Source organism: Sus scrofa, chromosome 1 (genome assembly GCF_000003025.6).
Source record: "Sus scrofa isolate TJ Tabasco breed Duroc chromosome 1, Sscrofa11.1, whole genome shotgun sequence".
Classification (NCBI taxonomy): domain Eukaryota; kingdom Metazoa; phylum Chordata; class Mammalia; order Artiodactyla; family Suidae; genus Sus; species Sus scrofa.
In genome coordinates, this window is record NC_010443.5 from 20,991,424 (window position 1) to 21,018,059 (window position 26,636).

At 42.3% G+C, this 26,636-nt stretch overlaps 1 protein-coding gene across 4 annotated transcripts in view; it reads right to left on the reverse strand.

Moving 5' to 3' along the window:
* UTRN (utrophin) overlaps positions 1 to 26,636 on the reverse strand; it is a 533,664-nt gene that overhangs the window by 477,160 nt on the left and 29,868 nt on the right. The window contains exon 1 of one of the 4 annotated variants that reach the window (XM_021072283.1): positions 9,263 to 9,864. The exons of the other annotated variants lie outside the window; for them this stretch is intronic. Within the exon in view, the coding sequence (XP_020927942.1) occupies positions 9,263 to 9,314 (52 nt within the window). The 5' untranslated portion in view covers positions 9,315 to 9,864. Of the gene's footprint in view, positions 1 to 9,262; positions 9,865 to 26,636 lie in introns of those variants that run through there. 4 annotated transcript variants of the gene reach the window in all.

The following is a 26,636-nucleotide window of genomic DNA, read 5'->3' on the forward strand; positions in this document are numbered from 1 at the left end:
TAGCCTGGGAACCTCCATATGCCGCAGGAGCGACCCAAGAAATAGGAAAAAAAGACAAAAAAAAAAAAAAATAGTGTGCAGAATTCTCATAGTCTCTTCACCCAGCTGCCCCAAGTGTTACCATCTTAAATAACCAGAGTACAATCATCCAAACCTGAGAATTAGCACTGATGAATGCAATGAACTACTCTACAGATTTCATTCAAATTTCTCCAGTTGTTCCTTTTTTCTTATTCATGATTTAATCCCAGATCCCACACACAAGCAATGCATCAAAAATGCATCCTTTCCAATAAAGCATGCAATGAATGCTTTTGATCTCCCCAAAAGTTCTGTTTCCTTTCATGCTGATGAGGTAGTGTCAGCACAAGCCATTGAGTGTTCCAGGGGAGAAAGGTTCTTTTCCTCCCCAATTCTCTTATATCTAATCTGTGATTTAAGAGAATTATTACTCTAATAATTATAAGAATTATTACAACCTCAGCTTGTAAACACAGGCCAAATAGTTTCCCAATTTCTTGTTCAAAACCCTTAGACCAGATGTGTTGCCAAATTAGAACTTTTCCCATTTGAGAAAAATTATACAGCACATAGGCGCCACATGGCAAAAAACCAAAACTGTGAGATCCAAGGCAATGAGGACAGGGATCGAACCTGCATCCTCATGGATAGTAGTCAGGCTTGTTACCACTGAGCCACAACAGGAATTCCCTCTACCTTAGTTCTTGATCACGTTAAAGATTACTAACAAGGAGTTCCCACCGTGGCCCAGCAGAAACGAATCCGACAGGGAACCATGAGGTTGTGGGTTCGATCCCTGGCCTCGCTCAGTGGGTTAAGGATCTGGCATTGCCGTGAGCTGTGGTGTAGGTCAAAGACGAGGCTCAGATCCCGCATTGCTGTGGCTGTGTCACAGGCCGGCAGCTGTAGCTGTGATTGGACCACTAGCCTGGGAACCTCCATATGCCACAAGTGTGGACCTAAAAAGCAAAAAAAAAAAAAAAAAAAAAAAAGATTACTAACAAAAGCCCACATGCTGACATGAAGAGGATTTTTCACATGATTTTAACAACACACGTCTAAAAGTACTTGCTGTGCTACTGTTGGCATGGTTAAAACAATTACAAATAGCAAAAGCCAGAAAAACTTTTCTAAAAACAAGCAAACCCAAAAAAAGTAATGTCGAAGATGGTATTTAATAGGCTGAGCGATTTCTCGTGAGATTGTTTTTCCAAAGCATGAAGATATAAATAAAAGTCTGAAACCATGCTTTTGTTTCCATATTAGTATACTAATGGAATTGAATGACATTATAACCAACCAAATGATGTTAGAGAGAGCTAGACAAAAACCTGCACCAAAGAGTTTAGAATTCATCCCCAACCACGTAGAGGCTGATCTCCAAGGCAGACTTTAAGGAACACGCCAGTGAAAGAGGAAAGAAACCGTATTTTAAGGACGTTAGTTTTATTTTCTAATGTGCAAAGACCCTGGGAAAGATGGATTAGAAGAGAAGTTCCTAGAAGTTGTATTTCAAGATGAAATTATAACCTTTCTTACAATTATCTCAGGAACCGTGCACAAAAGCAGTGAGGATGAGAGGGGAAGAAGAATACCATCAAATCTCTCAAAGAGGTGGAAGGTATACACACGCTCTCCGGACACTGAGGCAGGAGAAGGGCTCCCTCGCAGGGCAGCCCTCCTCTCACAACAGACTGTGTGTGTGTGTGTGTGTGTGTGTGTGTGTGTGTGTGTGTGTGTGTGTGTGTGCGTCCGTCCGTGTCAGAGTTCTCATTGGCAGCATTGCTTCCAAACAGAAGTGACAGTGCCTGACAGCAATCTGTGGTGAACAGGCCAACACAGCATGGATGCCCAGTGATGCCACGCTCTGTAAAAGCCAGCATCCAATGTGGCAGGGTTCTTGGTGGAACCCAGTAGAGCTGGCTCTTAAGGCAGGGGTCCCTGGACAGCCACTTGGGTGGCACACATCTCAGTCTAGCAGAAGGAAGGAAGATGGTTGGCATGGTTCTTCAGGGATCAGGAACAGTTACTTAAGGACACATTAAGAGAGATGAATAAAACTCAATTGCTTTAGGAGTTCCCATCATGGCTCAGAGGGTTAAGAACCCAACCCATGAGGATGCAGGCTCTATTCCTGGCCTTGCTCAGTGAGTTAAGGATCTGGCATTGCCATGAGCTAAGGTGGAAGTCGAAGATGGAGCTTGGATCCAGCTTTGCTGTGGCTGTGGTGTAGGCCAGCAGCTGCAGCTCCGATTTGACCCGTAGCCTGGGAACTTCCATATGCCTTGGGTAAAAAGAAAGAAAGGAAGGAAGGAAGGAAGGAAGGAAGAAAGAAAGGGAAGAAAGAAAGAAAGAAAGAAAGAAAGAAAGAAAGAAAGAAAGAAAGAAAGAAAGAAAGAAAACAAAAACTCAATTGCTTTAAAAAGAAAGAAGAGTTTTAAAACATTATCAAAAAGGAAAGAGAGGAGTTCCTTTTGGTGGCTCAGTAGTTAAGGAACCCGACTAGCATCCATGAGGACTCGGGTTCAATCCCTGGCCTCGCTCAGTGGGTTAAGGATCTGGTGTTGCCATGAGCTATGGTGTAGGCTGCAGATGCAGCTCAGATCCCACATTGCTGTGGCTCTGGCATAGGCTGGCAGCTATAGCTCCAATTAGACCCCTAGCTTACCTCCATAGGCCACAGGTGCGGCCCTAAAAAAGACCAAAAAAAAAAAAAAAAAAAAAAAAAAAAGGAAAGCGAAATGGAATGATTTCTCTGAATTTTCTACATGTTCTGTTTTTATCAACCAGGTAAAAAGGAAGCATTGTCATTTCCCATTTACCACTGTACTGCCCTTCTTCAGCATGGTGCCTGGCCTAAATAAATGAGCATTTACTGAAAGAAGAGACATGAGCTGATGTGAAAGACATCAGAGCAAAACAGCAGTGGACCAAGACAGTGAAAGGAACCTTGGGTATCTCTCATACCACAAGAGCTTACACAACAAGCCCAACTGATGCAGAAGGAAGGTGGCAGGTTCTGTGACGGAAGCAAAATCAACAACTGCAGGTCTGGGGCAGACTCCCCAGAGGTGGACCCCACCACTGCAGGAGGGAACTGGAGAGCTGGGACCAAGTGGGAAGGCACTCTCAGGAATGTAAAAGGAGGACGAATCGGGAAGCAAAAGTGCTGTAAGAGTAGAGGCAATCTCACTGGCAACCTGCTAAGCTAAGAAGCAAAGATCGGCAAATGAGTTTTCTTGAAGGACATCTTCTGCCATTGAAGGGAACTTCTCTAGTTTCTAGAAGGTTCCAGACTCAAATTTCATGGGAAAGTGTGAAGAAAAACATGGGGATTAGCCTTTGCTGTGAGCAGTACAAAGTTCTAGTGGGGGAAGCAACCTAAACATCCCATAGGGGACAACAGCCCATGAATCCAGAAGTGTCATTCATAACACTCTGTCCCTTGGTCACCTGCAATGACAATCACAATGCAATGTTTCTTGTGGAGCTCCTAGGCCCTTACGCAAATCTGAAGATGTTGGCCACTCAGAAGATAAGGGTGTTAACTTCTGTGAGTCATCTGTCTACTCAGCCTGCAGCTGATACCACACAGAGATAGACCAATCTACTCAGGGGCACACCCACACGAATTCCACATGTCACATCTCTCACCTTGGGAATGAGACATAATCATCTACTTGTAACCCCTTAGGGCTAAGAGTGGGGAGAAAATTAAGGATCCAGGGAATAACTTGACAGAACCAATGCCAGGGAGCTGACCTCGAGTATTTTAAATCAGTTCCAGGATTTCTAGGATGATACACTTTTCAAGAGGTAACCAGGTGGGGAACAGAAAAGTCAAGTAATGGTTATCAGTCAGCAACTGGGAGCTCCCGTTGTGGCTTAGTGGGTTGAGAACCCAGCTAGGGTCCATGACAATGTGGGTTTAACCCTGGCCCCGCTCAGTGGGCTAAGCATCCGGCATGGCCGTAAGCTGTGGTGTAGGTCACAGATGTGGCTTGGATCCCTAGTTGCTGTGGCTGTGGTATAGGCCAGCAGCTACAGCTCCCATTCAACCCCTAGACTGGAAACTTCCAGATACCCTAAAAAGACAAAAAAAAAAAAAAAAAAAGGAATTGATGAGCCAGGGGACAGAGGAGCAAGATCCCTGGGCCCTGGGCCTGTGGGAGCCAGTCAGCTAAGTGATCTGTTTACTGAGTGTCTAGTCTGTTCCACGTGGTACAGAAGAGAACCAGTTCCCAGACCAGGCAAAGGGAGGCAACCCCAGTGCTGGGGGGGCGGCAGTGTGTGTGTGTGTGTAGGGGGGTGCTTGCTATGATGGCCTCGGGGATCAGCCCCTGAGACAGGTCAGGGCCTGCAAAAGGGGGAAAGGAGAGGGCAGAGGCTGCTAAACTAGGTGGGAGTGAACACGACAGCCGCAAGAAATGCACAAAAAGCCTATTATTAAACTAGTCTAAGAAGTGACAGAACAGGGAGGAAGATGGGAGGGTGAAACTTGGAAACAATACCAGAAGCTACAAAAGAGAAAACTGGATCCAGAAAGAGGAGGAAAAGAAAGTCAGGCCCTTATTTCGGGACAGCCCCCTGGGGGAAGCAAGCTAGCGATTCCAGAGTTCACGTGTTGGGACCATTTATGTGCCAATTCACACAAAGCGCCACTTCCGCAAAACTTTTCTCCTCCAGAGAACGTCCATGAGTAAATCTTTTTATCTGTAAAAGATTTATAAATAAAGCCAAGAGCGCCAGCTTGGCTTTAAATTAGGAACGCTGCACTAAAATAACTTCCTGGAGGTTGCCAATTCAGTAAGAGGGCTGGAAGGACCAATGTTTCTATTGGAACATCGGTATGTAATTTGGTCAGTAAACACTAACCAATTCTAAGGACCTCTGAACTTCAAAGTTCTTTCACATTTATTTTCATTGATGCCTGCACAATTCTTACACGTTAAGTTGTGTCAATATCTCAAGTCTCCTTTGAAAACTGAGGTTTTCATGACATGGAGTGAAACACCATATTCACACCGTGGGTGTTCTTAACCAACTCCTGGCCCCAAAGTCTTCCCTGTCACCCTATCAGGGGCCTTCCAGAAGCAGCTCTCTGGCTGTCAAGGGCAATGCCTGAACCAACATGAAGCCCAAAGGTTTTAAAGTTATTTTTCTGAAAGTAAATAATGCTATAGAGTACTTTGTCCGTTCCTCAGAGTCAGAGCCAAAAACCATATGGAACCAAGAGGAAATAAATGTTCCTCAACAGCAAGCAGTAAGGTTCCAGGTATCAGGTAACCACAGCCGCAGCTGTTGGAAGCCGGCCCCACCCTCATCCCACCCTACCCCCACCCTACCCCAGTCCCAAACTCTGGCACAAACGCAAGCGTCAAAATCTTGAGGCCACTCGGATGGGAGTCTTTAGGCAACAGAATGACAAGAGGCCCCAACACTTCCATTCCCCAGGGCATTAAAGGCATGGCCCCAAAGGAACAAAGTGGTGACTCTAAGAGTTGCTAAACTGAGCCCCTCTGCACCGGAAAGAGGGGGCAGGAAAAGGAAATGAAAGCAAAGTGACTCTAGGTTCTGGATTTCATATGCAAGACTGGCCAGCAACAGGTGCAGCGTTCCGGTGAAACGAAGACTCTCCAAATGCCTCTGACCTCCAAGCACAGAAACCCAACATTAGCCTTCCGCTGTCAGAAGTACAAGCCACCAGCATTCTCTAGCCCTAACAATTTGGGAAAAAAAAAAAAAAAAAATTTGACCAAACAGACCACAAAATATTTCTCTGCTGACATAGGGCTCCTTTCACACTGTCCTCGCCTACAACCGTTTACTCTAAAATAATTTAAATGCTGGTCATCAGAAAACATTTTTTGAGTGCCTAGTGGCTAGTATAGTGCCTGGTACAGAGAAAGGAAGGCAATAAAAACTTCTTAGATGAATGAAGGAAACAAGCAGATAAACAAAAAAGTTGCCTTCGCAAATAAAGATAACCGAAATCTTACCTTCAAAATAGTGTATAAGTGTATTTTTCCTCATTTCTCCAAGAAGGGAACCAAAGGTTGGAATCAGAAGCCCAGGTCCAGCCCAATATCGCTAGTGAAACCTATCAGGAGGCGCCACCACCCTGCTGAAGCCCCTTGGAATTAACAGATCTGCACAAGGAATACTTGTTTGGAGAAGATCAAATGGGAGACAGAATCATAATCATTTGAGTAATTCGCTTTGGGATTTTCCTTCCATTCTATATGCCGCTTCACTTAACCTTTTCCACCTGCCATGTCTATAGAGTTTACAAAACAAATTTTGTTGTATAACCTTCCAATCTGATGACACCAATCTGCTGATAATATGTTATGGAAAACGTCTGTGCTATATGCGACTTGTATAAGAAAAACGTAGGGAGTTTCCGTCGTGGCGCAGTGGTTAATGAATCCAACTAGGAACCATGAGGTTGCAGGTTCGGTCCCTGCCCTTGCTCAGTGGGTTAACGATCCGGCATTGCCGTGAGCTGTGGTGTAGGTTGCAGACGCGGCTCGGATCCCTCGTTGCTGTGGCTCTGGTGTAGGCCAGGGGCTACAGCTCCGATTCGACCCCTAGCCTGGGAACCTCCATATGCCGCAGGAGCGACCCAAGAAATAGCAAAAAGCCAAAAAGCCAAAAAAAGCCAAAAAAAAAAAAAAAAAGCCAAAAAAAAAAAAAAAATAAAGGTGAATAAGATGAAGTAGAAATGAAGTCTTTTTTTTTTTTGACAGCAATTTTTTTAAATAGGTCTCCTTTACTGTTTTTCTGAAGCATAAAACTTCATCTTTCTCTTTATATATATATTTCATTGGTTTTTATAATATATTTAATTTAGTTGTTTAATCAAAATAACAAGTGCGGCTGACATAAACAGATTTAGGAGGAAATCCAGTTGACTCTTGGTGACCAGATATGTATGAATAAACTATAAAGAATACCACACTCCAGCTTTGAAAGTTTAATATACCTTGGGCTTTGGGCAGTGTTTTACAAAGGGACTAGAGAATCAGAAATGAGGTCATTTTATAAGCTATAAAAACTGACAGAAAAAGTGGAGGAAAATGGCAATGAAAGTGAGTCCATAGATGGAGAATGTTATATGAAATCGTATTAAGTAAAAAGGATAATTATCAGTATGAGAATATCACTGATTCATATAAGAGGCCTAAAAATGATAATGATATTATTTATAAAAATAAGGTTTCAGGAGTTCCCATCATGGCTCAGTGGTTAACGAATCCGACTAGGAACCATGAGTTTGCGGGTTTGATCCCTGGCCTCGCTCAGTGGGTTAACGATCCGGCGTTGCCGTGAGCTGTGGTGTAGGTTGCAGACGCGGCTGGGATCCCGAGTTGCTGTGGCTCTGGCGTAGGCTGGTGGCTACAGCTCCAATTGGACCCCTAGCCTGAGAACCTCCATATGCCGGGGATCGGCTCAAGAAATTGCAAAAAGACAAAAAGAATAAAAACAAAAATAAGGTTTCAGAACACAAATAAGAATAAATCATCAAAATTGTCAGGACATGTCACATAAAAATGTAATGTAATAAATAATGTTATAAAATTACTATAAAGAATGACTTGATTTAATGACACATCCATGAATTCTCTTTAAAGTCATGAATTTCTCTTTTGTTTATAAGTTAAGTATTCTGAAAAGAATTTCTTTCATCCCTGTATATTCAATTTTAAAAATCTTTGAATTTTTTTCAAGTCACTCCTTCCAAGAGCTAAAGTAACTCCCTCCTACTCGCTTTTACCTCAAGGGGACACCCAAAGGTCTTGAATAAAACCCTTCTCTCAATCCTAAGTGCCTCTTTAAGAATCACCTCGAACTTCAAGGAATAAAGCGAAATAGCAAGTCCAGTAAGAATGTTTCTGTTTTTCCAGGGGTGTCTTTTCATTCATTTCATCCATCCACAAGGATCTATCACCCCCACAGGTCAGGCCCTGTGCAAAGCACAGAGGACACACTGATAAACATGAGAATCTCGGTCTCTGCCTTCTGGAGATCACGGTCTGGGGACCTCTCAAGGGCGAAGTGAACAGAGCAGTGAGCATTGTGACAAGGGTGCTGAAGCAATCGACAGGACGGATGGATGAATCACAGGACGAATATATCTCAGATGGGTAGTCAGGGCAGGCACCTCAGAAGAGGGACCGTTTAATCTGATGCCCAATGACAGGGGGAGGGACGAGTCAGGAGCTGAGGGGAGGTATTCCAGGCAGAGGAAAGGACCTGGAAAGAGGCCGTGTGCAGAGCTCAAGTGGGCCAAGGCTGAGGTGCTGGGCAGTGGCGACGGGAGGCTCATTTGTAACTCGGGAAAGGGCATCTCACCACATAATTCGCACTGTGCCTCTGCCCTTACACACACTTTTCCCCTCGGCCTGGAATCCCTGCCTTCCACACCCTGCTCTGCCCTCTCGAAAGCTCCTCCTCCGGCAAACATGCCCTGAAGTCCCCAAGGAAGAGGTAAACTCCGGACACGAATCCCTCCTAATCCCTGGGCCCATGGCACCTAGGTCTTACTCCCACTAGCCCCTTAACACCTGCAGGATTTGCCTCTGTTTCCCAACAGTCTCTCATGGAATTCAGCACCAGCAGACACACAATAAATGGCAAGTGAAAGAATAACAAACCGAGAGAGGAAGGAACAAATGAAATGAATGCATGAGGCCACCAAGGCCAGCTCCTTACTCAGCCTTGGAGAATTGGAAGAGCACCGTGGTTACAGCTGATGAACCCATTCACAGTCTGGGGGGGCAAGGTGATTTCTAGCCTCATGTGACTTCCATTTAACAAACACAGATTTTCTGGCATCACAGAGAACTGATAGACTAATCTTCACAGAGTATCATTAGATCTGGGCACTGATCCATTCACAGTGGACAAGCACGCATGGAGTGCCAGGCTGGGTATCAGGCTCGGAGGCCGACAGCAACCCTGACCTGGAGGAGCCACAAGGCCAGTAAGCAGGGCAAATCCTATTTCCAAAACACCATTAATGACTCACATGGTAGGATTCTTCACATGGAACTATCATCGTTCATAATATTATTAAAAGAAAAAAAATTAAATTCCAAGGTCACTCATGGGACAAATGATTTACAATCTCTTGCTCAGTAACTGGCACACTAATTCTTGGCTATCGAGTCATGCCTGCTTTCCTTTCCACAGCCAGTGCATAAAAGTTTAAGGAACATTCCGAGCGAGTCGTCTTTACCTGCCTGTGACCCTGTGCCGTCCCCATGGGTAGAAGAGGATGTCACTTCCATTCTTTGCTGGCTCAACGTGTCCTCCAAAGGTCGTTAAGGTTCACAAACCAGCTGTGCATGCTCTCTGAGGTCCCAAGAGAGGGAGACCCCTCGGCTGGAGAGTGTGATCTGATGGAGTCAAATTTTAAAATAGGGCCAAACAGTATGGGAATCCTGGGAAGAGGAGTCCCTTCCCAACTGGCCCGACCAGAATGGTGGCATTCCTGCCGCTGTGCACAGCCCAATCCCTGTCTGCTCTGTCTGAGCCTCTGCCAGGCCGTGGAGCCTGACACCTTAAAATCCAGACGTGTGACAACACTTATCTGCCTAGGAACAGCCACATAAGGAAGGTATGCATTTCGGCAAACACTGTTGCTCCAACTGCTGACAATACAGAGGAGCCTAGAGCTTCCTCAGTGCTCCTTAGGTTGTCCTTAAATTGGTGACAAAGGAAAACCAGGGTGAGGAATAATGTTTGGGAATTAAATGATAAAAAATCTTAAGTGTCCAGCTCTTGAAAGAGAGCTTGTTCTCATAAATTTTGCAATCAATTTTTCATCCTAGCAGTTCCCATTGTGGCTCAGTGGTAATGAACCCAATTAGTATCCATGAGGATGCAGGTTAAATCCTTGGCCTTGCTCTGTGCGTTAAGGATCCAGCATTGCCTGGAGCTGTGATGTAGGTTGCAGATGTGTCTCGATTTGACCCCTAGCCTGGGAACTTCCATATGGGACACAAGCATCCCTAAAAAAAAAAAAAAATTTTCAACCTACATACTCCAAACGAATCTCTAAAGCTTTTAGAGACCTAGCCATTAACACACTAACTAATACATCCTGTCAAGCTAAAAGATAAACTATGCCTCTTCAATCAGGATTAAAAACACCACTGAGTGAAATTCCAGCTGCACCTTTTTGCCAACCTCAATGCACAGCCCTCTGCTCACTTCATTCCCAATCACCTTCCTCATTCAGGCTTTCCTTGGGCCAAGCTCCACCCACAGCCAACACCCTAGTGTAGACTCAAATCTGCTCCTTTAAGGGGCTTCCCTCACCACTAGAGTCCATCCTGGGCCCAGTGAAGCCCCCTTTGACACACTTGCAGCCTCCAAGACATTTATCCCCTAAGCACTTAAACATCGCTCTGTATACTCTGCAGTTGTATATTCTGCAGTTTGCTATCTGTTTCATCTACTTGTCTACACATTCCAGAGGCCAGACACCATCACTGTGGTTCATCAGTCTTGTGGATCATGCCCAGGACAGCGCGGGGCAGAGGGGTCACTCAATAAAAAGTTATTTCCACTTCAAACTCTTTTCTCTGTAAAAATACTCTTTATGGAGTTCCCATCATGGTTCAAAGGTTAACGAACCCAGCTAGTATCCATGAGGATGCAGGTTTGATCCCTGGCCTCACTCAGTGTGTTAAGGATCCGGTGTTGCCGTGAACTGTAGTGTAGGTCGAAGACACGGCTCAGATCCTGCATTGCTGTGGCTGTGCCATAGGCCGGCAGCTACAGCTCCGATTCGACCCCTAGCCTGGAAACCTCTCATATGACGTGATTGCAGCCCTAAAAAGCCAAAAAAAAAAAAAAAAAACCTCTTTATCACATGCTGCTGTTGGTGCCAAAGTTCTAAAGTAAATGTTCATCTTAAACAATCACCATCATCCAGGGTTAGTCACTGCAATGCAAGGAGTCTCTGAACTTGGACAAACAAAAAAATTACACATCTTCACCCATCTCTAACAGAAATTGGCATCTCCTTCTATTACAAAGGGGTATCACAAAACACATTATTAGGAGTATCTCTGGTTGAATCACTAAAAAAAATCGCAGCCACCTCCATATAATATTACAGCTGGAAAACCATTTGGCTCAATCACCTCAGAACAGAACTGGATAGGATAGGACAGTGACTGGACCCACAGGTGCGTCTTGTCACTGAATGCATTAATAAGTATATATATATATTACTCTATCACAGGCTTTTTAAGCATTTTGTAATTGAATTTCAATATGATTTGTTTCACTTTGTAATGCCATATATGTTATTCTATCCATTTAAAAACATTTGTCTAGATTTACCAAACTGTCAAAGTGGTCCATGGGTAAAAAAAAGGAAGGGATGTGATGGTAAAGAATGAACACTAATCTACATCATTATCATGAAATATAAACACCTGATGTACCGAGAAACATTTACATTCTGTTCTCAATGGACCAAACATATTTTTACTCACTGGAAAAATGAGTAAAATATCTCAAAAGGAAGATGATTTAAAAGAAACAGAATTAATAATGTAAGAAAAAGTATGTATGTATGTGTGTGTATATATATACGTTTGTATGCATGACTGAGTCACTTTGCTATATAGCAGAAATTGACAGAACACTGTAAATCAACTATAATAGAAAAAAATAAAAATCTTAAAAAATAAAAATAAACATAATAAAGAAGTTCTTTTTTAAAATAAGTAAAAAATATATATATTTCAGTAGTTTTAGAATAAAACAACTTTTTAAAAAAATGTTATTAATGTATAGTTGATTTACAATGCTGTGCCAATTTCTGCTGTATGGCACAGTGACCCAGTTATATATATACACACATACATACATATATATACATATATATATACTGTGTATATATATATATATTATACAGTACCTTTCTTATATTATTTTCCATCATGCTCTATCCCGAGAGACTGGCTATAGTTCCCTGTGCTATAAAGCAGGTACTCAGTGCTTATCCATTCCAAAAGTGATAAGTTTGTATCTACTAACCCCACACTCCCTGTCCATCCCACTTCCTCCCCTCCATCCCTTGGCAACCACAAGTCTGTCCTCTATGTCTGTGAGTCTGTTTCTGTAAAACAAATTTCAAAGAAGAAATTCTCAAAGGACACTTATACATTTAATAGTTACTGCACAGTTCAACTAATAGATAACCTTGACACATTCTCTTTTTTATATAATTGACATATAACATTGTATTAGTAAAATTGATACATGTATATACTGCAAAATGATTACCACAAGTTTAGCTAACATCTATCACCACACAGAATTTTTCTTTCTTGTGATGAGAATTTGAAGATCCACTCTCTTACCAACTTTCATATACACAATACAGTATTTCTAACTATAGTCACCATGCTGTATGTTAAATCTTCAGGATTTATTTACCCTACAATCTGTTCTCTGTATCTATGAGTTCAGGTTGTTTGGGGGCTTTTTTCTTTTCTTTTCTTTTTTTAAGATTCCACATATAAGTGAGATCATACAGTGTTTGTCCCCCTCTGTCTGACTTATTTCACTTAGCATGGTGCCTTCGAGATTGACCAATGTTTTCACAGATGGCAGGATTTCCTTCATTTTTATGGCTGAATAATATTCCACTGTATGCATTATGTGTGCATATGATGAAGGTGTGTATAAATAAATATATATATATACACACACACATACATATCACATTCTCTTTATTCATGTGTCAATAGATATTCAGGTTGTTGCTGTGTCTTGGCTATCGTCAGAAATGCTGCAAAGAACATGGGGCAAATACCTCTTGGGGATACTGATTTCATTTCCTTCAGATATATACCTAGAAGTTGAATTGCTAGATCACAGGGTAGTTCTATTTTCAATTTTTTGAGGAACCTCCACCCCGTTTTCCATGACGGATACCCCAATTCACAGCCCCACCAAAAGTGCACAAGGGTTCCCTTTTCTCCACATTATCATCATCATTCTGGATAAGTCATTCCAACAGGTGTGAGATGACATCCCATTCTGGTCTTGATTCGCATTTCCCTAATGATTAACGATGCTGAGTACCTTTTAACATATTCTTTTTTCTTCTTCTTTTACATTTCATGGCTACACCCACAGCATATGGAAGTTCCCAGGCCAGGGACTGAGTCTAAGCCACAACTGTGACCAACATGGCAGCTGTGGCAACACCAGATCCTTTAACTCACTGTACCAGGTCAGAGAGTGAACTCGTATCTCTGCAGAGACAGGAGCCCCTGCAGCTGGATTCTTAGCACATTGTGCCACGGCGGGATTTCCCTCAACATATTCTTGATAATGAAGTAAGCTTCAACCGTTTTCCAGAAAGATTCATCTTCAAGCTCCTAAGTCCCTGGGGTTTGCAAAGTAAGGTTACGAGGCAGGTAGGATTTTTTTTTTTTTTTTTTTGTCTTTTTGTCTTTTTGACATTTCTAGGGCTGCTCCCGAGGCACATGGAGGTTCCCAGGCTAGGGGTCGAATCGGAGCTGTAGCCGCCGGCCTACACCACAGCCACAGCAACTCAGGATCCGAGCAGCGTCTGCAACCTACACCACAGCTCACGGCAACGCCGGATCGTTAACCCACTGAGCAAGGCCAGGGATCGAACCCAAAACCTCATGGTTCCTAGTCGGATTTGTTAACCACTGCGCCACGACGGGAACTCCATTACGAGGCAGGTAGGATAAGAAAATACATCACACTCCAATTTCTACCAGGCGTTTCCATAGTTACACCCTACCAATTGGAGATTCACCCCATCTTTCAGTAACAGCTCTGTGAGAATAAGCACATACCCACCAGGAAGAGTAACAAGAGTAATCATTAACAATTCCTGCGAATTGCTTTAATCAGCCAACCATTAATACCCACAACACTCTGTTAAAAAAAAAAAAAAAAAAAGAGCTCTGATGGAGAAGGGAGAGGCCTGGCCTGGATGGAGGTAGAAGGCCAGTGAGCATCCAAGGGCTGGGTCAGTGGGAAAAAATTCAGAGAAGGTGCAAAAAAAAAAAAAAAAAAAAAAAAAAAAATCACATTTTGGATGAACCCTGATGGCAGCCAGCAGGTCCCAAATGCATTGTTAAGATTGTTTTGGAAGACTATATACCAGAGCTTTGCTTTCATGCAAATTAAGGCAGTTTCCAGCCAGTTCACCTCAGCAGCTCCAGTTACATTCAGTAAGTTTCTTAGTCTCCCCCATTAAAATGAAACTCACAGGAAAGAAATGGTCCTTGCACCCCTGCTCTGTTCTTCCTCTCCTGTTTCCCCTCTTTCTCACCCCCCTCTCCCCCCTTTTAGGCTAAAACTGAGGACTTCAAGTCCAAGATCAGCCTTTTTTGACCCACGGTACATGTCACATCTCTTTCAGGAAATTTACAAAAACCCCTAACACAATCAATTTAAACCTAAAATCCTTCAAGAGTTCCACACACCCCACCACTCCCACCAGAATACTTCCTAGAAATCTGCCTCTTTCAAACACAAATGCATCAGACAACCATCAACCACCAAGTGAGGGTTGAAGGAAAGTGAGCATGATGTTGCCCTGAGGTCCAGGTAGCCGGAAGAACCAGAAAAGAACACTGAGTTTGAGGCCACTGTTTTCATCTTGGGAAAGTCATCTCCCTCCTCCTTGACTTCCTCAATTATCAGGCAAAGGAAGGGGACAGGATGGCCACTTACTAAAGCATCTTCCAGCTCTAAAATTCTGTGAAGATCCATGTCACCACAACAGTCAGCCACGGTTATAAGTGAGAGGGAAGAACCTTTAAAAAGGGTTCCTAAGTCAGGAAAGGCTGCAAAGAGACCACTTCAGCTTGAAGGTCTGTGTGCTCTTAGTGTTCATTTAAAATGTTCCGTTCCTAACATTTGTATTCCATTACAACCAAAAACCTTCCCAGAATTACTAGCAAAATGGAAAATATGTGGGTGAAAAGTGGGGATAAGATTGTCTCAAAATAATTTGATATTTGCAATCCACACACACACAATAAACGATTTCTAAAGCCAGGGAGCCTGGCAGGCCTGGTAGAACGTATAGAAAATGTTAGGAAAAGACAGACACTGAAACAATTTAGGGGACCATGCTAGTTATGCGATTGCCAAAAGGCAATATTGTGCAGCATTTTCTATCCCGTTAATACATTTTTTAACAAAATAATTTTCAAAATCAATCTCTCATTACACATTTCTCCATTTTACCAAAGGAATAAATGCACATAGTTTGTCAAAGCAAATAGGATTACAAAATACAAAATGCAGAAGTTCTGCTTCAGAATGCTTTCAAGAGGCCACTCCTTCTGTTATCTGTTCTGACATTCATTTGTGCATTTCTAATATTATGCTTACATGGCTATTTTCTGGTTGTCAGACGTTATTTATAGAATTTTTGTTATAGTAATTAAGAAATTAACTCTCTTATGTTCACTCTCTCAATTTCTACCCAGTTTTTTTCTTGTTGGTTTTTTTTTTTTTGTCTTTTTTTTTTTTTAGGGCTGCACACACGGCATATGGAGGTTCCCAGGCTAGGGGTCTAATCAGAGCTGTTGCCACCGGCCTACACCACAGTCACAGCAACACCGGATCCGAGCCACGTCTTTGACCTACACCACAGCTCACAGCAATGCTGGATCCTTAACCCACTGAGCGAGGCCAGGGGTCGAACCCGCACCCTCATGGTTCCTAGTTGGATTCGCTTCTGCTGCGCAACAATGGGAACTCCCTCTACCCAGTTTTTATTTCTGATGTCTTACTTTTAATGTCCAAGATCTCTTATTCCCTGAATCTGATGTTTGTAACATGTTCTTATTTCAAAGACATAATTATTCCCCCCCATCTATGATGTATGTAATATCACACATCATTTTTCTCTGTTTTCCCTAAAAAGTCCCTTTTTTCTGCTGCTTGGGTGTGGCTTTAATGACAGAGGTTTGCCTCAAACAGCTGGCAGAATCCCCACATTTCAAAAGGAGGCAGCAAATGCTCAGGTTCTATGAGCTCGGGTGTCACCTGCCAGCCCAGCCGGTGGGCTCAAAGTAGGTAATCAAATCCCCTGCTGTTCAGGAACTATGTCTAGTCTCTCGGGATAGACCATGATGGAAGACAGCATAGGAAAAGGAATGTGTGTGTGTGTGTATGTGTGGCTCGGTCACTTTGTGTGCAGAAGAAAATGGCACAACATTGTAATTCAATTATACTTTAATAAAACTTTTAAAAATGGAAAAAAAAAATTCCCTGCTGTGACTATACCATACTCTGATTTGAGCTATAGCTTCAGGAATTCTGGGGTTTCACCATCCTGAAGTCCCTTTACCTTTCTGATGCCAAACTAGAACTTCACCATCCCCTCTGGACCAGGGACACCAAGGCAGAGTTCGATTTCTCCTGAGAATGTACACATCTCTGTTCTCCTGAGCAGGAGGGGAAGAAGGGGAAAGACCTGGGAGTCTAAGTATACAGTTTATAGTTCTTAGCCCCAAATTTCTAACACTGCCCCTGACTCAACCTCAGATGGTACTGGTGACTCTTAGTCAGGGGGCTTGCCCATTCTGGAAGGGACATCAGAAAGCCTCTGGCTGCCACCCCTGCCCTGGTGCCCTCAGCAGTTACCACTCTGCCATCACCTTCCACCAAGTGACACCTCAATCACACACAGCTACCTGGTCTCCACCCCTCTTTGGCCATATAAGTGTATTTATTCCTTTTCTGTCTTTTGCTGTAACTTTAGTGCCATTACAGCAGTGGTGGTGATAAATACATAGGGACTCTTTCGACTTTTAACGACAAGTTCTGCTCTCTTCAATTTATCCTTAGGAGGACTGCTCGAATGGTCTTATAACAATAAGCTAGGCACTGCTTGCACATGGCGGTCCTGGGCAGGCCAGACTTGGTTCTCACAGTCTCGTATTCCAAAAGATAACCATGCTGAACATTTTAAGGTCAAACCAGACTTTGTACAGCAATATCTGTAATATCAGATGTAATCATCAGTTAATTATCTTCCTCATGATTGAAGCCAATTTGGAATGTGAATTCAATATTTATAATGCAATACAGTGACTTTATATGTAGTGCAATTTTATAGTTATAGTTATCAAATGACATTTCTTGCCTTTATCTCCAAATGCAAAATTTTACTTTACACCTGGTAATTCAATCCAGCCAAATTATAGCTGCCACTTGGGGACCTCAGTGCAGACTGACTGTATGTACTAGAAATACAAAATTGTCTTAAAACTTTATTAAAAATTCAAGTGAATTTTACCTCTGAAAATGTATGCCAAAACAAACACAGAAACCCAAAGTTCATATGAACTAAAGAAAAACAATCTATAATTGTATCATGTATATTAATAATGGAAAACGCTCAATGTAGATATTTCTATAACTCAAATGTTCAGTGCCTAACAGAACTGCTTCTAAGTTTTAAAACACAGAAAGCAATTCTCACAATAGTAACACGCTGAAATACAGAAATAATTTTTCAATACTTTCTTTTGGACCAAAAAGAATTTCACAGGTGGATGTCAATATTCCTCTACAAAACTTATTGAAATTGACTGTGGCTACCTAACAAGAGTAGAAACATCTCAAGCTAAGACAGGTAAGCTTTTCCAGCAGATTGATAAAATTGCACAGTTTTGCCCAGAATACTTGGTTTAGAAGGTCAGATACAGTCAGTCTAACTAAGCCACTGGAATTCATAGAAGCTCGTAGAAAACATTTTGCCAATGTAATAATGTAATAACATGTTCTTTCCTTTATTTTCTTTAAACTTTCTGTTTCTGAAAGAGCTGAAGTTTAAAATTAAGGTAATTACTATTAAGTGACTTCCAACTTTAAAGCAAAATAAGTATTAATGTTGTGCTCCATGGATTCTGATCCAAGAATATGTAATACTCCCTAATACTCCAAACAGCATATCTCAAAAATCCATCTTCTTGCTCTTTTCTATCACCGCATAGAGTGGGAGGATCGTTCCGCTCTCAAACAAGAATTTTGTCAATTACAATAATCAATTACTCTGATCAGAGCAATGGAGATGAATGGTGCTAAAATATTTATAAATTGTATTTACAGAACTTAATCCACAATTGACCTAGTGGTGGTGACAATGTAATAACCTACTGAAAGACGTATAATCGATCCGGTCACCAAATTTAAGAGTTACTAAGGTTCCTTCTTTCTGTCTTTGTGACATAAATGTGGAAATTAGTCCCTGACTTTCTAGGCAAGCCAAAAATAGAGCCCCTTTCTATATCTAAACAGAACTTACCTGCTAAAAAAAATCAAAATCAAATACTCCCTACACATCTTCCAACATCCTAAACCTAAGGTATTCTACTAGTGAACAGAATACGGCCGTCCAGTCCCTCAAGCATTGTTCAAGGCACTCACAACAAAGTGGTCCATGAAATCCTTTTTCTTTTTCTCCAGCACTTTGCATACCCAGATATCATACTCATTTAATGGGCCCCTGTGTGAAAAACATGTCTGAGTTTCTTTAATTTCCAATACCTAATAAGGAAAGATAGAAACCCTAGGGTGAAATAAATTCCTGGCCCACAAAGTCACCCGCAGGGTCACCGTGAAAGACCACACACAGACTTTGGGGGACTACCTGAAACAGGTTCCCAGATGAGAGACAGTAAATCCAGGGGACACACAGGATGGGTGCTCACTAATGCAGGACACAAGGTGGGAGACACAAAGACGTTTGTCACATAAAGATCCAGACAACCAAAGTCCTTACTTAATAAACAGAAATAGCCAAATCCCAAACAGAGCCCCATATATGCCATGCAACAGAAACCAGGTTCCATTTTTTAAATTAGAGTTGACCCCTGAATGAGGCAGGGGTTAATCCAAGTATAATTTATAGTTGCCCTGCCATGTCCATGGGGTCCAACAACTGCCCAGTCGTGTAGCTCTGCAGAATTTACTACTGAAAAATACCCACATATAAGTGGCCCAACACAGTTCAAACCAGCATCGTTCAAAGACCAATTGTATATCATTTTTAGATTTTCTTGTAGTTAAAATAACTTTGAGTTTATTTACTATGATTATATTTTGTGCTTGGGGTGAAAAACCAAGCACTACAGGGTAGTGGTTTAGACTGTGGCACAGACATTTGGGTTTAAATTCTAGCTCTGCCACTCGTTACCTGTGCTATGTTGGGTCAGTTACTTAACCACTCTGTGCCTTGGTTTCCTCACTATAAAATGGAAATGATAATAGAAGTGCTACTTTCATCGTGTCGTTGTGAGAATTAGATAAATTAATGTGTGTGTGTCCATATGTATAAAAATATGTGTGTACAAACACACACACATATATATGGGTGTTTGCATAAATTAGTAACATGAAAACAGTTAAGTAGTAGCTGGCATAGGAAACATGCAAAAAACATTAAGCTATTCTCCTTGTTACTGCATTGCTTCTTATACACTAAAACTTGTTCACATGGTGTTTCAGATTAAAGTTAGGGAAATACTAAACACATGCAAATGTATTTAATATGATGAGATAGCGATTATTTAAAATTATCAGCGGCTTCCAAACTGATACCCATACAACCGCCCTTTCACAGTAAGCTTATCTGAGTGCTTTCAACCAGCACCTTCCCCCACTCCACCTCCATTAGCAGAAAAAGGCCGTGTGAGAATATGGTAAATAAAGCACTAACTGCATCTCAGAGCTGAGAAAGTACTTAGATTTTAAAAAGCTGACTCAGGGGAATATTCCCAGTACTAAATGAGGCTTGTATAACTTCATCGTCAACCTGAATTCTAATATTTCACACCAGGACTGAAAGGAAGGGCTGAAAACAGAGCAAGTGGCACTAATTGTTTTGATTAATGCTTTCGCACTAATTTGTTTTGATTAATTTTTTTGGCCGTGCCCACAGCATGTAGAAGTTCCTGGGCCAGGGATCGAACCCACACCAGAGCTGTAACCAGAGCCACAGCAGTGACAATGTCAGATCCTGAACCCGCTGAGCCACCTGGGAACTCCCTGATTAATGTTCTTGTCTCTATAATCCTACCTGGGAGAAACTGTCCTTTGCTCCAGAATGCACCCTCTCACCTTAGTTGACACACTTTCCCTGCTCACCTGCCACTCCCCTCACTCCCCACACTGGGAAACTTGACCAGAATGTCACACTGTAACGATCAGGCACGTGCCAACCTGTGTAGTGGTCAGGAATGTGGGTTGGAGCCCATTCAGCCAGACCTGGCAACTTGGACCAACTTGTAACACCCGCTGTCTCACTCAGCCTGCATAATGTCAAGAGCAATGATGCAAAAGAGAAAGGAAGAGTGGAAACAAACGAAGGCAGAAAATAATAAGAATAATAATGACAACAGAAAAAGCAAGAGCCTCCAAAAGCATTCGCCCACAACTCTTTATAATTATTATTATTATTATTTTTTTTTTTTTTTGCTTTTTAGGGCTGCACCCGCAGCATATGGAGGTTCCCAGGGTAGGGGTCTAAAAGGAGCTACAGCTGCTGGCCTACACCAGAGCCACAGGAATGCACCATCCAAGCCATGTCTGCGATCCGCACCACAGCTTGTGGCCAGATCCTTAACCCACTGAGCGAGGCCAGGGCTGGAACCCGCAACCTCATGGTTCCTAGTCAGAGTCGTTTCCGCTGTGCCACAGCGCAAACTCTGTGGCCCAACACTCTCAATCACTGACTCTTCAGAGCAGCTCCTCGGATCCACTAAAATGTAGAGACTCATTCTTTTCCTTCTACTTAGTCCCCAGATTTTACATTTCTAAAAAATTTAAACAACTTGGGACCAAACACTGAAGATAGATACAGTGTCTCAAAGAAATCTCACAGTATATAAGACTCTACAGGAAAAGCTTCAAGGCTCCCTTACATGCAGAAATGATGATGAGAAACTAGGAAGCAAAGGGAATTAGTGACCTAAGTGACTCTTGCTGAGGAACGATAATTCAAATCTCTAGTACCAAGCAAAGGCCTCATAAAACAAACAATTGAAAGCATTTTATCAACAAATCCTTAAGAGTCAAGGTCTCTGGCAAAGGGCAACACCTAAGTACAGAAACACTGGCATACCCAAAACCAGCACTCTCAAGGGAAAGGCCTGATGGTCAGACACACTACCTTGGGCCATGAAATTATATGGGTGAAATGCATGTGGCTTAATTTAGAAAATTACAAAAGAATAATGAGGAAAACAAGCCTAATGAAATATTATACAAATTTACTGCAATTCAAAAAAATTCCAAACAAGTTTGTCTTTTCCCTATTGTTTATTTATTTTTATTTATTTATGTTTTATTAGAGCCGCACATGTGGCATATGGAAGTTCCCAGGCTAGGGGTCCAATCGGAGCTGCAGCTGCCGTCCTATACCACAGCCATAGCAACTCGGGATCCAAGCCACATCAGCGACCTACACCACAGCTCATCCAGATTCTTAACCCACTGAGCGAGGCCAGGGATCGAACCCGAGTCCTCATGGATCCTAGTCAGGTTTGTTACCACTGAGCAATGATGAGAACTCCTCTTTTTCCTATTTTTTTCAATAGAGACTATACAGGAACTAAACTAGGCAACAATGTATTTCATGCTATCTTCTAAATAAATCTAAAAGAGCAAGAAAGATGAATATGCTGAAGGAAGATTTTTCCTTGAAGAAGAGGGAGTTGCAAAGTCCAGAGCATGGCATCATTACCAGAATTACTGTGCAGCCTCATAACAGTTGCCATGCATTTTCAGTATATATTACAGAGTAATAAAAAATCCTAAAAGCAGAGTACCTGAGCCAAAAATGAAACTCAGGAAAAAGATAATAGGTCAAAAACTGGTAAAACATAAGGACTTGAGGCTTATTTAAAAAAAAAAAAAAAAAGTCCCATCTGGAAGCTATTTCCAAGAAAGGAAAAGAAGAAAGAACTAAACCTAGAAAGAAAGCTTATGTTAAGAATTACTGGAGTTCCCATCGTGGCTCAGTGGTTAATGAATCCGACTGGGAACCATGAGGTTGCGAGGTTCGGTCCCTGGTCTTGCTCAGTGGGTCAAGGATCCAGCATTGCCGTGAGCTGTGGTGTAGGTTGCAGATGCGGCTCGGATCCCGAGTTGCTGTGGCTCTGGCATAGGCCAGCGGCTACAGCTCCAATTTGACCCCTAGCCTGGGAACCACCATATGCCTCGGGAGCAGCCCAAGAAATGGCAAAAAGACAAAAAAAATTTAAAAATAAAAAAATAATTCATGAAAACAAAGGTAAGAGTAGGTATTAGCCTCATAGGACAACAATTTGATAACTGACCAAGATAAATTCATTGCTGATTTAAGGTAAATAACTAGAGAACTTCTTCCCACTTCCCCCACCTTTTGCTTTTGGGGGGTTTTTTTTGGCCACACCCATTGTATGCAGAAGTTTCCCTGCCAGGGATCAAAACTGAGCCACAGCAGTGACAACACTGGATCCTTAACCTCCTGGGCCAGTAGGGAACTCTTCCATCTCTATTTGTAAAAATGTATACCCAGCTGTAGGGAAAGTACCATGAGACATGATCAAAAACATCAAAGAGTTTCTTGACAGGAAAGTCTGAGGACCACTTTTAAAAAATATAATTCATGAAAACATTTATTATTGTTTAATAATAATATTAATAGTGATTAATAAATATTTAATAATATCTCTATTATTTTATAAATTTGAACCTGGCTCACAATAAAGGAGGCCCTGGGTCAGAACTCTATTAGTCTGGATATCTCATAGAGCTGAGCAGATAACCTTCTCCATACCATTCTCTGTGCTACTGTGAGGCACCAGGAAGAAGGTTTTGGGGGCGCTCAGGGCCATGAAAAAAAAAAATTGTTTCACATTAGTAAATGCCTTTTTGAAAATTTATGGGTAATGCCAATCTTCTAATGAGCCATTTTCCTCTTTGCATTGCCTAGTAGACACTGAAATAAATCTTCATCCAAAATTTAATAATGGGACAGAGCATCTCATATAAAGCAAGAATTTCTGGGGGTGTCCGTCGTGGCTCAGCGGTTAACGAATCCAACTAGGAACCATGAGGATGCGGGTTCAATCCCTGGCCTCGCTCAGTGGGTTAAAGATCTGGCATTGCCGTGAGTTGTGGTGTAGGTTGCAGATGCAGCTCAGATCCCGCATTGCTGTGGCTGTGACATAGGGCAGCGGCTAAAGCTCTGATTGGACCCCTGGCCTGGGAACCTCCATAGGCTGAGGGCGCAGCCCTAAAAAGACAAAAAAAAAGAATTTCTTTGTACTAACTTCTCTTGGACTTATCTTACTAATCAACTCATTTCTTCCCCTCTCTGCACTTTTGCTGATTTTTTTTTTTCAAATTCTACTTCTTATGTGACTTTCTATAGGAATTTGGAATGAGATGGTATGTCAGTCTTTTAAATATCAAAAAAACACTCTAAGATCCAACTAATAGCTCAGATGAATCCTGGTCTATAAAACAGAAACAATTATATCTTCCCTATAGAATTAATGTAGGGAGTAAATGAAATAACATTATGTGAAAAGTCCCAGCACGTTAATCTGACCTCTCAGCCTCCTTCTCCTTTAGTTAATACTTTATCAACCTAAAATTTATTTTCCTCTTGTTCTCTGGATTTAGCAATCAATCCGTTCACACACTGCTAGCTTTTATGGTGTAACTAACCGGTTACAACTCTAAAAGGTTAATGTATATCCAGATACTTCCCGTTAAAAAAAAAAAAAAAAAATTTAACTTTGGCTAAGACTCCTGGACCCAGACAGTATATGAAGAAAAAGTTTAACAAATTATGTTGAATTTTAAATGAGGGTCATGTAAATGAAGACACTGTTACAAAGGGATTGGTATACTAATATATTTACCCAGACCTTCTCATTTCTGACGTTTTCTTTGAACCTAACTGCATAGCCCAGCCACCTCAATAGCACACCAGTGAGCCCACCATACCCAAGCTACAGGAGGGAAAGCTACAAGGTCAGTCAGAGCCAACAACTAACACCTTTTCCAAGTAACAGTATCAGTCTATCCATAGAGAACAGACTTGTGGTTGCCAAGGGGGAGGAGGGTTGGGGGAGGGAGAGACCTGGAATTTGGAGTTAGCAGATGCAAACTATTGTATATAGAAGGGATAAACAACAAAGTCCTACTGTATAGCACAGGGAACTAAGTATACTCAGGATCCTGTGATAAACCATAATGGGAAAGAATATGAAAACATATACACATGTATGACTGACTCATTCTGCTATACAGCAGAAATTAACACAACACTGTAAATTCAATTTAAAAAAAAAAAGAAAAAAGACAGTATTAGTCTACCCATTTTTAATACAATAATGAAAGAAGAGTAGAGAAGCAAGAAACACTGGGGAGAATAGATGAGGAAACCCCTCAGTTGCCTCTTCCCCTGCAGAGAAGAGAGAGGGCAGAGAATGGTCCTGACTAGGTACCAGGGAGCCAGGGGTCACCAGCTCTTGCGATGAACTCAGGCAGCTCAGGGTGCCACGCCACTCTCTCATGTCAAATGGTGGCTGAGAATCTATTCCCTGGATCATCATAAAACAAGTCCTAGGAGTCTAACGTGAATAAAGTGCTTTTCAGGCAGATCCCTCCTGATGCCAAGCTGCCACAGTCAGGCATGAAGTCTGTACCCTGCATGAAAGCACCAGGCTAGGGGGCAGAGGGGCTGAGACGCAGCCAGCACAGGGACTCTGAAGAGAAAGAACAGCTTTTTCTTTGCATAAAGGCACAGCCCACTATATAGGTATGCCCATCAGACCACCTGCATCTCTCCAGAGGGGATGCCTTTGTCCAACTGCCCACCTAGAGGAGGTGCTTTGACCTAATATTCATAAAGACAAAATATCACCAAGAGGCAGTGCCAACTAATAGATCCACTGACCTCACCACCTCTCTGATAACTCCTTCTGAAGTGAGCAACCGTGGCAACCAGTATGAGAAAAGGAATGAGTCTGGAGCCAGGCCTTACAAAGTTGTGTCGAGAACCTCAGCCAGTCTCCTCTTCCCTGACCTCTTCTATTACACCAAACACCCAAACCTTGCCCTCTCTGCCCGGCATTTTACCCACGTCCTGCCCACACTCCCATCAGCCCTGGAACAGTGCCCTGACCCACTGCCCCTGCCAGACCTGGAGGAGGAGCCATAAAGCTGCAGGCAGGAAGATCACGTACATACCAGCCCCATCACGTACATACCTGCCGCCTGCCCTACTGCATGAACCTAAGAAGCCTTTTATTAAGAAACAATGTCATAAAGGATGATGACCTCCAGTGGCAGTCTTAGTGCTGTGCTGTCTTTCAGCTACCACTAAATGTGAAATGGGATTCTGCAGGCCAACTTCTATTTTAGAATTTCAAACAAGCAAGTCAGAAACTTTCTAGCACAGTGAGGGCCCTGACCGGGGGTCTTCTTAAGCAAGTCACTCATCCTCACTAAACCTGTTTCTTTGTTGGGAAAAAAGAAAGAAAGAAGAGAGACAGAAGAAGAAAACAGGGGAGGGAGAGAGGGGAAAGAGAGGAAGGAAGGGAGGGAGGGAAAAAGAAAAAGAGAGAGAGAAAGAAACAAACAAACAAACAAACAGAGAGAGAGAGAGAGGGAGAAAAGAGCATAACAAAATACCCACCTCCTAGGTCTGTTGTGAGCTCTACAAAATGCAATACACGGGAGTGTCCGGTACAGAGTGAACACTGAGAAAACAATAACCATTAAAGGCGCACAATCCTGGGTCCACGATGCCAGCAGCCAAAGAGCTCTGAACACCAAAGGTTTTCTCATAACCCATTTGGCAGCAAAACACAACCTGAACTGACCTAAGGCGATTTATAACCTTGTTTGCGTTCTATTTGTGTGAATGTTCACATATTCTAATGCAGAAATATTCATATATTTAATCACAGGGTGTGGTCCCAAACTCCCCCTGAGACGTTCCATAGTATATGGTATACGTACCACTAAGCTCTCTGAAACAAACAAAAATCATTCATTCTGAAACACCTCTGGTTCTAAGGGCTTTGGATAAAGGATTGAGGCTGTGTCATACCCATCCCTAAATTGAAGGAGGGGGTGGTTTGCTGATTCAACCCATGAGCAGTCTTCTATGCTGGATTTCAACGTTTCCCATTGGCAAGTTGTCAGGCTGTCTGAGCACAGCAGGGGCTCAGCTCCGGGCCAGGTCAGGATCACGGTCCTGGGTCTGAGCCATCCAGGCACAGGGTCAGAGGAGGAAAAGCTAAACAGCTGAGCAGAGAGAGGCTGTGGAAACCAGGCCCGCTCTGGTACTTCACCTGCTCTCAGAGGACACCAGCCATCAAGCATGTTCTTATAACTTGTTTAGACACTTTTTTTTCTACATTTTCAAAGTGAATCTAGTTTTCATTCCCAATACTGGCTCCCGTGAGTCTGGGCAAAGTGCCATTGAGAATCACAAGGGCCACTCAAAGGGGTTTTTTTTTAAAGCTGTTGAAAACATTAAGCTAAAGAAGTGAATCTTCTCCAGCCTCCTTCGCAGC